The sequence below is a fragment of the Mauremys reevesii genome, linkage group 2, assembly GCF_016161935.1.
Source record: "Mauremys reevesii isolate NIE-2019 linkage group 2, ASM1616193v1, whole genome shotgun sequence".
In the NCBI taxonomy this organism is placed as follows: Eukaryota; Metazoa; Chordata; order Testudines; family Geoemydidae; genus Mauremys; species Mauremys reevesii.
Genome location: NC_052624.1, coordinates 187,011,778 through 187,026,434, shown reverse-complemented (window position 1 = coordinate 187,026,434; position 14,657 = coordinate 187,011,778). Strand labels below are relative to the sequence as shown.

Genomic DNA, 14,657 nt, shown 5'->3' with positions numbered 1-14,657 from the left:
CGCCATCAGCTGAACCCCGCAACCCATGGCATGACTCTCAGCCTCTCCCTCTAAAAAAAAGAAAATATTATATCATATCATTGACTCATTGTACTCAAATGTAAGATGCAGTAGTGTCATCTTTACACCAGAACAAAGGAATCTGATACTTAGCAGCACCTCTACTACCTAAAGTAAAATACAAAAAGAAGTGATCCTAGCTCACGGGTAGGCAACCTATGACACACGTGCCGAAGGTGGCATGCGAGCTGATTTTCAGTGGTACTCACACTGCCCAAGTCCTGGCCACCAGTCCAGGGGATTCTGCATTTTAACTTAATTTTAAACGAAGCTTAAACATTTTAAAAACCTTATTTACTTTACATACAACAATAGTTTAGCTATATATTGACTTATAGAAAAAGACCTTCTAAAGACGTTAAAATGTATTACTGGCATGCAAAACCTTAAATTAGAGTGACTAAATGAAGACTCAGCACAGGACTTCTGAAAGGTTGCCGACCCCTGTCCTAGCTCATGCTGAGCCAAGTACTTGTATTGTCTAGTAAAAACAATTCTTGTTATTTTCCAGTCATCTGCTAAGGATTAATTGCATTAGAATTTAAATTTGCTGTTAATAAGTAAGTAGTCTGAAAAATTGTATTATCATTACCTCTCCTTGTCTAAGATCAGTGGTTCTTCTCCAAAGAGTATGTCGGGTATGTTTTGGTTTAGTTAGAGATGCCTCCTATGTCCAACTCCCTCTGATCCCTGGCTGGTGTCCCTTACTTTTCGTGATATCCTATCAGGAAGGGAGAGGAGGTGTATCAAGTTTGGCACTTTCTCAGACAATCTGCAGTTAGCTGTTCAATTCAAATCTTTTATTCTCCAGGGCTTCTCTGCAGAAAAGAGCCCCAATTACATACAGTACAGTTCAGGAAACACTTTCCTTAAATTATTCAGGAGAAAATGAAAAAAAATATAGGCCTATTTATAACAGAAGAAATGGGTTAGAGGCAAAACATTATTGATCATCTATAACTGCCCTAATTACGATTATGATAACCTTTTGGAAGTGTATATGACAAGCTATAATACTGTTACTGTAAAAAGGGAACATATTGAATTTAAAATTGTATAATTTATAGTTCATTCTCCTCCTCTTCTATTGCAATGTGTAATATAACTTGTGCTCCTGGCAGCATAAATTTCACCTCAATGATAGTTAAAACTGAGCTTTTCTAATAAAGATTTACCCTCACCACTCCCTAATCACTTCACTGTGAAAGCACAGTTTATATATATATATCTACACCTCAACTCTGAGGAAATGTAGACAAGAGGGAGACTGTTGCCACAGTATATTTATTCCTTTATCTGCAGATATTCCACTTTCAACTGTACTCCTGTCAGATCTCCCCAGCTATACAAGCTGGGCTGAGTCATCACTTAAACCTGCAGAGTGCTTCAGTAAAAGGCAATATCATGGGGGTGGGGCTGTCATCCCATAGGTAGCATTTTCCCTATGAATCACTGCTGACCTAATGCAGCATTGCCAACTCCAAATGTTCAACAATTATGAGATTGCTTAGAAGTCATGAGATTTAAAAATAAATAAAATAAACGGGTTCTTTTTATTTTATTTCTTGTTTCTGAACCCATAGGGGTCACTCATTTCATGTTTTCAAGCTTTTCTTTATGGCAAAGAGGGCTAGAAATATACTGTTTAAAAATGAAAGCTGAGATTCCTCTGCAATCTTTTGATTCCAGCAGTTGGAAATTTAAGTAATTACACCAGATATTACAAGACTTGCAATCACATTACAAGAGTTGGCAAAAATTCTAGTGCCCTTGCCTAATGTTGGGCACACTGGTCTGAGGAAACATAAGACTGAGGCCAAGTCTGCTTTCAATAGCTTGAAGTTGTTTACTTTGGCTTCCTAGTCAATTCCCACCTGCCTACCTAGATTTCTCTTGCAATTTTAACTGTCTGTGGTATTCTTCTATCCCTAAAAAGTTGCTATATGTCAGGGATTGGCAACCTTTGGCACACGGCCCATCAGGGAAATCCGCTGGCTGCCCGGGACAGTTTGTTTACCTGCAGTGTCCACAGGTTTGGCCGATCGCAGCTCCCACTGCCCACGGTTCATCGTTCCAGGCGGATTTCCCTGATGGGCTGCATGCCAAAGGTTGCCGATCCCTGCTATATGTTGTTAAACAGGTGCTGTGTTTTGCCCTCGATCTAGCTGTATTTAGCAGGTGGGTGAAATAAAATATAATTTGTACTCACTGGATAAAAGCTTCTGTGTAAATGTTATCAGTACATTCTATGCCTTCCTAAGTGCTATGTGTTTTTTTCCTACATAAACTTCTGTTAACTTGTTATGATTTAGGTGGTGAAGCTTCTTGTTTTAAATGGCAATGCTTCTCTTCTTTCACTACAGTAACAAACAAAGTTTTCTAGTGCACAGGTCTACATTTATGTGCACTAGGGAATTTTGGGGCTAGTTATGTGGAACACGTTGGTGCAGTTTAGAAATCATGCGCCCCCCCTCCCACCAATGTTCATTGCTGTTCTGTATACACACGCCCTTAGACCCCACTCCTACAACTGGAACTGTGCACATGAATTCCTGCATAGAGCATGGTGAAATATTTCAGACAAAAATTTATTCTGGGTCAGCTGAAACTATTCATGATTTTGGGTCAAATTCAGAGAATAATTTTGGCTAAAAAATGAAAAAACGTCAAAAAATCAAAACAATTTAATTTTGACATTTTGAAATGAAATGTTTTGACTTTTCATTTCAGAACATTTCATTTTGAAAGTTAACTAGTTAAACTAAAGGGTTAAGCAGAACATTTTGTTCAACCCAAAATTAATTTGTTGAGTGGAGGGGTTGTTTCAGTGGGAAAAAATAAAAAAATCCATTTTAGGTGGACCTGAAACAATTTTTTTTCAGATTTTTCAGTTTGGCCACAGAACCAAAAAACAAATGTTCACTCAATTGCATTTCTATCCCTTTCCAGAGCATTGATTAGTTCAATAAAACTCTGCCTGTATGTAGGATTCCATCCTCATAGATCATACTGCAGGAGCAAGGCCTAAATGAAGATATGACACACAGTGAGAACAAATGCTGGGGAATTCAAAGGTAAGGGGACAAGTTTAACAACAATAAAATCACATGGTTGCTTTACTTAGTAATACTGCAGCTTGAGAATTTTATGATATTTTTTCTTTTAAAGATAAAGCGCTAGATCTTCACCTGGTGTAAATCTGTGCAGCTCCACTGTATAGATGTTCAGGGTTGGGCTGGATCCCAAGCTAGGACCCTATGAGGTCCTCTTTTTATCAGTTTTCCCTCCAAGCAATTTTTCCTTTGTTGAAAAACATAAATTTTGGGCTTGTACCCAGACCCTTCACTGAAACAAGAAAAAAAAGTATTGTTTGAAACATTAAAAAAATCATTTAAAAATGTTCATTGAGAAAACAATAAATGTCTTGGAAAATTTCTACCAAAATGAAATAATGTTTATTTTTCAATTTTTTATTTTTATTGTGTGTATGAAATACACGTATCTTTTCCTGAGTAATTCTAGTTAATAATGAGGGTCCCAAAGTTTTATATTAGGACTAATGTTATTTAAATAATATTAATTATCCATCTAAAATTGTGGGTGTCCAGTGGAATGGCAAAATACACAGGTAACCTAGAACTACTTAGGATAGTCAGGACTTGAGAAGACCATGAGGATCATCATTGGAATATAACGAAGCTAAGTAAATGGGCAACATGATTGAGGATGAAATTCAGTTTTGTCACATGCAAGGTAAATGGCATTTGGAAGAAATAATATATACTCATATATATTTCTGGGTTCTATATTGACTGTATCTGCTCAGGAAAAAGGATTTTGGCACCCTTGTGGACAGGTCAATGAAAAATTTTACTTGATTTGTTTGTAGTTGTGGTCAATAAAGCATGTAGGTAAGAATGAGATAAAAATAATCCTGAAAATACCATAATGCCATATAAATCAATGATATGACTTCAGCTTATATATCATGTTTAATCTTTTTTACTATATCTTTTTGAAACAGGGTGACCAGAATTAGCGATATGGAAAGACTTCTTTATAAAGAGAGGCTGTAAAACTGTCACTATTTATTTTTTTAGAGAACATGGATATGAGCTGACATGACAGAGGTATATTAAATTATTAATGGAATTGAGAAAGTAAATTAGGCACTCCTCTTTAATCTCATTCATAATACAAGAATAATGGAACATTCAGTGAATATGAGAGGTAAAAAAATTCAAAACTGATATAGGATTTTAAAAACAACAATTAATTTATAGAACTCTTTGATACAAGGTATCTTAGGCTAAGAGTTTAGTAGAATTCAGAAAACGTTAGCTATATGTATGGACCTGATTATCATTTATATAAAGGCCCCTTTGCACTACTGTGGCAGTGTAAAGGGATTATAAAGTGAACATAAATTATATTGACATTCACTTTAGTGCCCTTTATACTCCCAGAGTGGTTTGTAGTGGCCTTAGTGTAAATGACAATCCGGTCCTTATATGGCTAATGAGAACACCTGATTGTATTACACAGGATTATACCAAAAAATGATTATGGATATAAATCTTCAGACTTCAGGTAAATCAACCACTAATTTAAGGGCTAGGAATTTTTTTTTTTGCTATGAGCAATTTATCCCATAATTGTCCAGTATGTTGTTTTTGTTTTGTTTTTTAAACCTTTCTTCAAAGCATCTGATACTGGACATTATCAAAACCAGGATACTGTACTAGATGGATCACTCATCTGATCTGGTACAGAAATTGCTATGGTACTGTGTTGTAGAATGTTGTAAACAAATGTTAAAATAATATTTTTTCACATTTGAAAAATCTTGTTGCATGGTAACTGATTCAGTTTCCCAGTCTGAAGGTGTTTCACTAAGGCATACGTTGATTCGTTTGTCAGCTTCTAGTCAAACCATATTTTGAATACAGGATTTAAGAGGTTTTTGTTATTTTATTAGAAACGTTGCTTTATGCAAACCTTTCTTCAACAATAACCAACATGCTCAGACAGCAGTTTTCATTTGGGATTTTATTTTTCCAGAGTTAAAACTTGACAGGGTTAATGACCTGTATAAACAAGTAATATGCAATTACTTCTCAGATAACTGTATCCATTCAAACATAACATTAATCTGGGGTTAGTGTAGATAAAGAAATCACCTTAAAATGTATAAAAGTATGAATAATGCATCATAAAGCAACTGATAAATTATTGGTGCTAAACAAGCTAATTAACTAAAATGCATCCATAAATCTGCATAGTGCTTAAAGCTATTATGTGTTTTCAAAAGTAAACTGACAACTGCCTCCCTAAGGTGAAATTCCCACTGCCTGGTAGTTTTGTTTGGGGAAGGACTACAATATTTGGTCTTCTGTGTTTATAGGAAGAACACTTAGGGTCAAAATCTGGATTTATGTTAATTCACTTTCAGTGCATGCCTGATTCCGTATGTACATTGACACACATTCATTTACCCTTTCTCCTTCATGGTGCACATGAGGGGCTTGTCTAGGGCAGAAATTGCATTGTTAAAAACATTATGAGCCATGTGCCCTTTGGAAGAGACAGGATTAATACATATAAAGGAGAATTTTTTTTAATTGAGGCCACTGGCTCTCTAGCAACGGTAGATATCATCTTATCTCTCTAATAGAGTTATACAGGGTGATTTTCTGCTTTAAGAGAAAGCACGGTCCAGTGCATCTTTGACTCATTAGCTATCTCCCATTTAAGTGGATTTAAGTTGAATGCCTTTGGGCCTAGGAAGGGAGAGAGGCCTGGTGAGTCAAAGCTGTCTCAGAGAAACAGACAAGGGTAGGTGGGAGCTGCCTGAAGGAGAAAGCGAAAACCCAGAAGGAAGTAGCAGCAGCAGAGGAAAGCTGGTATAGACAGCCACTGGAGAGACCGAAAGGTTGATGGTGAGCACTGGCCAGAGCTGAGTAACTCCTGCTGAGTTAAAGGAGAGCTCAGGCAGAGGTCCTAGGAAGAAGGGAAAGAACCAGAACCTGATTAGAGGAAACTGAGCCCAAAATAAGAAGTCTGATGCTGGAGGGTGGATTCCAGGAGAAGGGGTGGGACTCACAGGCAGGGAGGCCTGGCTGAGTGAAACGCTGCAGAAAGCCCCTTTGCAGCAGGCCTGAATGGATTCCTATAGGAAGCTGAGCTGAGACCAAGAGGTTGGCCCTGGAGAGACATTCCCTGAGCAGGGGTAGGACTCACAGGCAGGGTGGCACCCTGTGGGGAGTTCTGTTGAAGGAGACCTGACTTCAGGCTAGAGGAGAAGACTTGTGGGAGGGAAGTGGGTCTTGGAACTCTTGAGCAGAAGGCCTGTGGAGTGGGGCCCTCAAACAGGAGCTAAAAGAACTGTGACCAAGTGGCTAATGATTCTTGAATGGATAGCCTGGAAACAGTGACCTTTGCATGGGATGGCAGGGCTGCTGTGTTGCTTTATTTTAGGGGTTTGAGAGGAATGTTTTTATTATTGATATGTTGACAGTTGTTATGAAAAAAATGGGGTTGAATTTGCTGTTGAAAGAGACCATATTCCTTTGCATGGGTGAATGAAGGGGAAACTGAGGCACGTGCACTTGTGGTGTGACCTGCTGCTGGACGGTGCCTCTGGTGATTGGCAATCTCATGACATTCTCCTTAACTCCTGACCTGAACTCCACAGCCATGGAATGGAGCATAGACCAAACTCCATGTCTCTGGAACACTTCTCCACAAGCCAGGACTGGGGTAGAGAACTTTATTTCTGCTTTATATGATTCTTATTGTTCGTTGTGTCTGTGAAGGATGTGGAGCTACTTTGTCATCATTTTTGAATAGTGTATGTGAGCTCATTATTGGGATAGGTACTGTATGACTTTATTGGGTTATTGCAATTTTTGTGCATAGGTTAGGTTAGTTTCATAACAAAGCTGTTGGAAGGCAACACAATGGCTCTAGATAAGCAACCTTTTTGTAAATGCCGTAGAGGTCCTTAAGAGACAGTGCCTGAGCTATTAGCTGGGAAGATGCTACTTCCAGGCACCAGACAAGTTACAAAACTTGTTTTGCTAGGGAGTTAAAAGATCAAAAGGATACTAAACCATTAAAAATGTCTCTCTAGAGAGAAGTGGGAGGCAGTTGTCAGACTGCTGTTTGTGTAAAACAGACAGATGCAGAGAGAGATGCAGCTGGAGGGTCTGAACAGTAGTAGGGCTTAAAGTAGGACAGACGTGTATAGATTTTAGTATTTTAAAATCTCTTTTCTCTTATGCTGGTGGTTCCAAGCTCCCAGGAGGAAACTTTTTAGGTGCTGAAGCCAGTTGGACCTGCTGAGGAACCAACATTGGTATACAGGATGCTGTAGCTCAGCACCGGTCTGAGAGGGAGAATTGCAGGATTTCACCCTGAGAGAGGTGAAGGCATGAGGCCTGATCTGTAAAGGGGTGCACTCAGACACAAGAGGGGGTCACAGATACAGCTAGCTATGTAATCATGATGGTCTCCATCCAGAATTTGGTCCTTTTGGTATTTTTAAAATGTAATATTAACTCATACGTATTTTGAGCTTCATTAAATATCTAATAGTAGAGGACAGAGATACTATAAAGCTTAATATTATTCACTGTTTTATGTATTAGAAATGTCCTGTTGAATAATGGTGGCAAGTTGCTAACAATGGCTGGAGGACAGGACCATATTTCATAATAGCCCATATTTCATGACTACAGAAAGGGTGGGGAGAAGGAAGCCTTATAATTAGAACTCAGAAGAAGGATGAAAAAAAGCCATTGCTTAGAAAGCATTTTATTTCACTTAATATAATGCAGAAGGAAAGGAGACAAAATAAATTTAAAATGCATGTGTCTGCAGGCTCGCAAACAGTATGTAGAGCCACAAGCCCTGAGAGTTTAGAGCTGCTCTTGGCCAGGTAGAGCACTGGGGAAGTTAAGCCTCAGGCAGCCATGATGACTCCTGATGCTGCTGGATGGAACACAATAGTGGGATGGAATTTTCAAAATGTCTAAGTGAAGAAGGAGTATGCAGTACAATGTTTGCGGGGAATATTGGTGAGTGCTTCGTGGAATCCGTGTGATTCATACTAATCTAGGGCAACTTTATATTGCACAAACTGTTAAACCAGTGGTCGGCCACCTGTTTGTTTACATTGACCATCCACAGGCACGGCTGCGCACAGCTCCCAGTGGACGCGGTTTGCTGTTCCCAGCCAATGGGAGCTGCGGAAAGTGGCACATGCCACAGGGACATGCTGGCCACCGCTTCCCGCAGCTCCCATTGGCCAGGAACAGTGAACCACAGCCACTGGGTGCTGCGGGCAGCCGTGCCTGCGGACGGTCAATGTAAACAAACTGTCTCGCAGCTTGCCAGCGGAGTACCCTGACAGGCCAGAAGTTGCCCACCACTGTGTTAAATGCTGTAATGCCAAGTTGCACCAGCAGTTAATTGCCATGTCTCTATCCCGTCCCTGTATCCACAAATACACCCCCCTTTTACTTAGGCTAATCTCCCCCTTTCTCCTTCTTGCTCAGTCCTTACATCCACACCTCTCACTCTCTAATGACATCTCAGAGGTGCATATTTCAGCCTCAGTCCTGCCTATGCCATCATAGGACAGCATTCTGACTTGTGATTTACAGTTAAACAAGGACTGAATTGGACCCTAAAAAGCAGATTATGCTATTAAGTAAAAATCCTGAATAGGGTGTGGTTCAGGGGAAAAGGGACCATCCATTAGCAGGATGCATTGGCCAGTGTGTGTATTTGGGGGAGATGGGGAGAGAAATCCAGAACCCCAACTCCTTCCTGGCCCATTGGGATAATCTGTTCCCCTGGGGGGACACAGACAGGAAGCAGTCTTTAGATTCCATCAGTCACAGGAATTACAATGCCAGTGAGAGAAGATTGCACAGTCATGCACTTTGTCTTTTTTAAGACTGATATACATTTTTACATAATCATACATTCCTCTATTTGTTTAATAACAAAACAGGAAACATCTCTTTGCTCAGGCCTTGAATGCATCACCACAGATCAGTGCTAGAAAAGTAGTGAGCTGGGACATGATTGTTAGTGATGAGAAAGGTCTATTAGGTCAAACTTTCAATGGAAGTCTAAACTTCAGTACGCAAAAGGCACATTTGTGCACACAAATAGGGTATTAAATCATGTGACAAATCTGGTTTTTTAACATCCTGACTCATTTAAAAATACAACGATTGCTTCTGCCAGTTCTCTTGTGAGACTATGTAATTGATTGATATTCAGACACTTTATATGCTAATCTCTTTTCAACAAATGTGTGGGCCTTTACATATAATGGCTTTAGGGATGGTTGCTTTCTTTTGTAATAAACACTGAACACTTTTTTTTTCAAATTTTGTGGATGTCTATATTAAGGATGGGTAACCAGATGCACAGAGGAGCACTTATTGTGGGATTTTGAATGTCATACAAACAGGTGGCCCACCACTGGTTTAACAGTTTGTGCAAAATAAAGTTGCCCTAGATTAGTATGAATCACACGGATTCCATGAAGCACTCATCAATATTCCCCGCAAACATTGTACCGCATACCACTTGGCTTTAATACAGGTATAATTCATGTGCAGTTGAGGTATACACACTGTCATTTTAATACTCATTTTTCAGAGTGAAAACAGACTTTAATCTCCTTCCTGACAGTGGCTACTGTGCTTCCTTAAAACTTGAACCCCAGGAAGCTATTACAGCCCTCAATTTAAACTTTTAAATCTACACTTTAAAAATTGTCATCACTGCTTGTATACAGCCTGGACCTGGATGCCAGTATAATAGTCTGTGTGCCTAGATGATGAAACAGCCAAGTTATGAAACTTTGTACATGAAAGCAGGTAGTTGAGTCAAAACTCAAAAAATAACTTGGTTTAATTTGGGGGACTGCATGTTGTAAACACACACAGCTTCCAGTTTAATCTCTGGTGTTATGGCAACAAAGGGCTACTTTAAATCACATTTCCAGTACAGCTGAGCTAGACGTGTTGGTATTATGATTGAAATCACAAGCCTACTCCGTTCTGTCTCCAAAGTTGGTAGGACTTGTTTTCCATCATAACTTGAGGTACTGAACCCAGAGTGTTTCTGTGTTCAAGATCTAGACTAGCTGACACTTGGTCATTATTTGTACAATTACAGCCTTAGGAACATAACAGTTACTAGAGTGGATCAGACCCAAGGTCCGTCTAATCTAGTATCCTGTCTCCAACCATGGTCAGAACCAGCTAGCTGGGAAGGAAGTGCAAGAAACTTTGCAGTAGGCAGTTGTGAGGTAATCGGCACCCATAATAGTTAAAGATTGGCTTAAACCCTGAAACATGAAATTATATAGTCCTTCCAACACAGTGTCTTGCCTTTTTTTTTTTAAGCATTAAATGTTATAACGGTGAATATTATTACCTGCACTGGAGGCCTCAATTCTAGCAAACACTTAACTCCACAGACTTCAATAGGGCTACTCCCATGCTTAACCAGTGCACTGGGAGAAACTTCACTGAAGTCAGTGGAATCACACTGGTGTACAGCCATTGTGAGAAGGGAATTGGACCTCAGATGGTTCATAACCACTGACTTCAATAGGAGTTGCACTTGCTCCAGCCTCTCATGATTGGGCTAATAGATGTGAAGAGCAGGTTTGAGATGCTACTGAGAAATGTACTGTCTTTTAAAGTGATTAAATTATTTGCTTTAATCTTGTATCACTTCTTATAAACCTTTCCTTGTTTATATAAAATTTAATTGCTTGGTTAAGGAAATCCAAACTGATGGGTTGTGATTTCACATTACCCAACAATTACAACAGAGGCAATTTTTGGAGTTAGTCTATTCATCATATGTGACCAGTTGAATAAATAAAAAATATAGACAATTTTATTCTGGTATTTGTAGCAGCAGGTTTATACCTTACTAAAGATATTGTTCTCCCATTCTCAGAAAAGGCCTGTTTTCTGAGCTTAGATACTCAGTATGAATCATTGGATATATTAAAAAATAAACTGACTTGCTTATGAATATATTCACACTGATTTTATAAAATACATACAAATACATATTCTGCATCAGAGCTGAACACAAGATTATGTAAACAGAAAGGCCCCAATTCAAGAAAATTGTTAAGCATTCGCTTAACTTTCTGCATGTGCTCTAGTGCCAATGACATCAATGAACTCACCAAGATTAATCACAAGTGTAAAGTTAATCGTGTGCTGGAATGCTTGCAGGATTAGGTCTTTAGATGTGATATAACTTGATTGCCATAATTACAGTCTTGGTGCAAGTAGAATCTTTCCTCAAGAACAATACTTCCCGGCAGAGTAACACCAAGTTGAAAAAAATCTTTAGGACTGTATTTTCTAAAAAAGGCAGCAAAATTGAACATGCAAAATATCTGACTATGAGCATAAATAGGGAGCTATTCATGCAGCTGCATATTTTGTGCATTCAATTCCTGAGCTTTTTAAAAAAAATAGCATAGCATATTTTCATATTTGTTTCTATTCTAATTTTTAATATTCAATTAATATGAAACCCTAATGGTTTGGAGACACTGCGGTCCTGTGAGCTTTCAGAATTTTTCACTTGAGGTTTTTCCTTTCAAACTTCAGTAGATTGGACTCTTGTCCTCTGCTGGAAACCCCTTTTGAAACTGCCGGTTCTTTCTTCAGGAAAGAACCCATACACTGAATGAACAAGGTGTTCTAAGGAATATTCTTTTCCTAACACAGTCAAACTTAAATGTCCTCAACACTTGGCTCTCTTTATAGGAAAAATAAAGCAGTAATAAGCAGGCATTTCATAGTGCTAAACCCTGTAGGTTTTTCATTAATTAAAAATAAAGTAAAATTGAAAGAGGAATAATAATAATTATAAAAGTGCCCCTTTGACATGATTTGATGAACAGGCTAAGAAATTCTGATCATGTTGAATCAAGTGAAAATTCTTCTTAAACAATTTGAAAGATCATCTTACTTAAATCAGCATTTATGCCTCTTAATAATTTAAATGTATGCACTCAAATTATGAAGATGTTGGGTGCCTCAGTTTTCATATCATGATCACCATTAAGTTGTCTGAAAATTGCAGGTTCCATGGACCATACTGCTGGGGTCACGGTGATTCCAGATTTTTTTTTTTTTTTGGAAACTTTTTATGAGGGCAATGACCAAACAACTGAGTGCAAAACATTTTCAAGTTTAAAAAAAACAAAAAACCCAAAACTGATATCCTCCAGCCTTGAGCCCTGCAAAACATTTCACACAATCCCATTGGTATTAAAATGTAAATCTAATCTTGTGATGTGGATAAGAGAGCTAAAGTTTCTGAGGAAGGTTATTAGAGCCCAACTGTTAGTATTTCATTCTGTCAAAGCAATCTATATTTTTCATTACTGTATTTGTTCAGAGACCAAACAGAATGAAGAGTCAATAAGCAACCGGAATAAGAACTAATAATCCAAGGAGTCATACCTCTCAAAAGAACAAAAAAGACATCTTAACATATCAATATATCTTATTAATTTAGAAGCCACCTCTGTTTATTAACTGTGCACTTATTACCCAGGATGCAATGGAAAATGATTAGACTTACTATAAGCCATCTCTTGTTTGAAGCCACATGAATTTGAAAAACACAGAGGGAGAAAAATTAATTAATGTTAATAGAAGCTATGGTTTCTAAAGGAACTTATTCAATGTTTGTGTCTCTACAGTAAGGGATACATATTAGCTTTCAAATTCTGTTCCTCTGTAACCTATTGTGAATTATTTTTTTGTTTATATTTATTAACTTTTAAACTTATGGAGATATATTGCAACACACTATATGTATAAAGGGATTATATTCCTCAAACAAAAGATTCATAAAGCCAGGTTCTGTTTTCACTTATACCTGTGTAAATTGAATTTATTTCCATTGACCGGGGTGAAGTTAAATAAGATTTACAGACTGGAGTAACTGAGATCTGAATCCAATCAATATACATTATCTTACATTTATTCATATAGGCTAGAGTGTGGCATCTAGCTCACAATGTTTAGCAAGCAGTGGGACAGAATCACACGGCCGCAGGGGGAGCAATGGAGCATCCTACCTCTCGAAGCTCTTGGTTTCGCCTTGGCAGAAAGAGTATTGCCTTTACAGAGTGCACTCAACTTTCACCTCTGTGGCTGGACAGCCCTGATGGTTAGTGCATAGGGAGAACTGTGAGTTTTGCCACTAAATTGTACTGGAACAGAATCAGACCCTATTTGGAGAAGTTGCTCTCTTTGAAGAACATCCCACTGCAGCACTATGCCTCCCACACACCGGGCCAAAATCTAGCCTATAGTTTGAGATAATTAAGGTAGAAAATCTTGATTCTAATCTCATTTTATTTCTTATCTCACTCTGGATTCATACCAGTTTAACTCCATTGGCTTCAATGGAGCTACTCTTATTTTACATATGTTTGAGCCCTGTGACTGATCAGACCGCTAGATATTGAAAGACTGTGTTCTGTAGTATTTTGTAAAATAGTCTGTCCATTACCTTCATGACTAAGTTCCAATTTCAGTTATGGTTTATATGACAAGTTTAATCTCCTTAAAATTCTTTTGTTATTCATTAAAAGAGACCTGTACATTCATATTCCTGTACTCTTGACAGGATTACACTATACAGTCACAAGCAGAAATGAAGCTCTCTTTTTAATGCAATACTTTAATATAAAAATATTTTTGGACGAGATCAGTACAAAACAAGTCCATGTGTGTGTGACAATCAGTTTGAGAATGCATAATTAACTTAGCTCACAGACTCATTAAAGTTTTACTTTAATTAGTGTAATTAAAAGTTTGTCAGCATGGGGGTCTTAACTTAGACTGCGAGTAATTTTTTGTTTTTACTGCTGCCTTGTGCCAGGCCGCGTTACCATGAGCTTGCCCCTGAACCCCAAGCCCTTCCTGAACGGGCTGACCGGGAAGCCAGTGATGGTGAAGCTGAAGTGGGGGATGGAGTACAAGGGCTACCTGGTGTCTGTCGACAGCTACATGAACATGGAGCTTGCAAACACAGAAGAATACATCGATGGTGCATTGTCAGGACACCTTGGTGAAGTTCTGATAAGGTGTAACAATGTCCTGTACAGCAGAGGAGTAGAAGAAGAAGAAGAAGATGGGGAAATGAGAGAATAAGTTTGTATATTTCTGAAAAATAAAGATCAGTTTTTCACAAACAAAAAAAAAAGTCAAAATTTCTAAGAGAAAAATAAGGAAGATTGATATGATCTAGCATTATACCTAGCATGTATAATTCCATACTGAAAATAATATACAGCTAATATCTTTTCTTTCTTATCATATGATATTTCTAAAATTTTACTGACTGTCTAAAAAGTAGTAAAGAATTATACTTTGTGGATCAGAAAAAGAGTCACTAAAGATCCTCTTCATCCATGAGTCAGTCTTTATGATAAAAAGTTGGATTGACCACAAACTAATATGAGATGATTAACTTTTCCCAAATGCCTTGGGCTTGGTAATCAACCGCAAGGACAAATG

At 38.1% G+C, this 14,657-nt stretch overlaps 1 protein-coding gene across 3 annotated transcripts; it reads left to right on the top strand.

The window, feature by feature from the left end:
• Positions 1-6,212: 6,212 nt before the first annotated feature.
• Positions 6,213-14,291, top strand: LOC120399163 (small nuclear ribonucleoprotein F-like). Of its 3 annotated transcripts, none has more exons than XM_039527149.1 (2): positions 6,213-6,289; positions 14,020-14,291. In XM_039527149.1, exon 2 carries the CDS (start codon positions 14,031-14,033, stop codon positions 14,289-14,291), a length of 261 nt encoding a protein of 86 aa, XP_039383083.1. In that variant the 5' UTR covers positions 6,213-6,289; positions 14,020-14,030. The 3 variants fall into 3 exon arrangements, with proteins under 3 accessions (XP_039383083.1, XP_039383084.1, XP_039383085.1); XM_039527150.1 differs by lacking the exon at positions 6,213-6,289 and adding an exon at positions 6,797-6,819; XM_039527151.1 differs by lacking the exon at positions 6,213-6,289 and adding an exon at positions 13,216-13,302.
• The last annotated feature ends 366 nt before the right edge of the window (positions 14,292-14,657 follow it).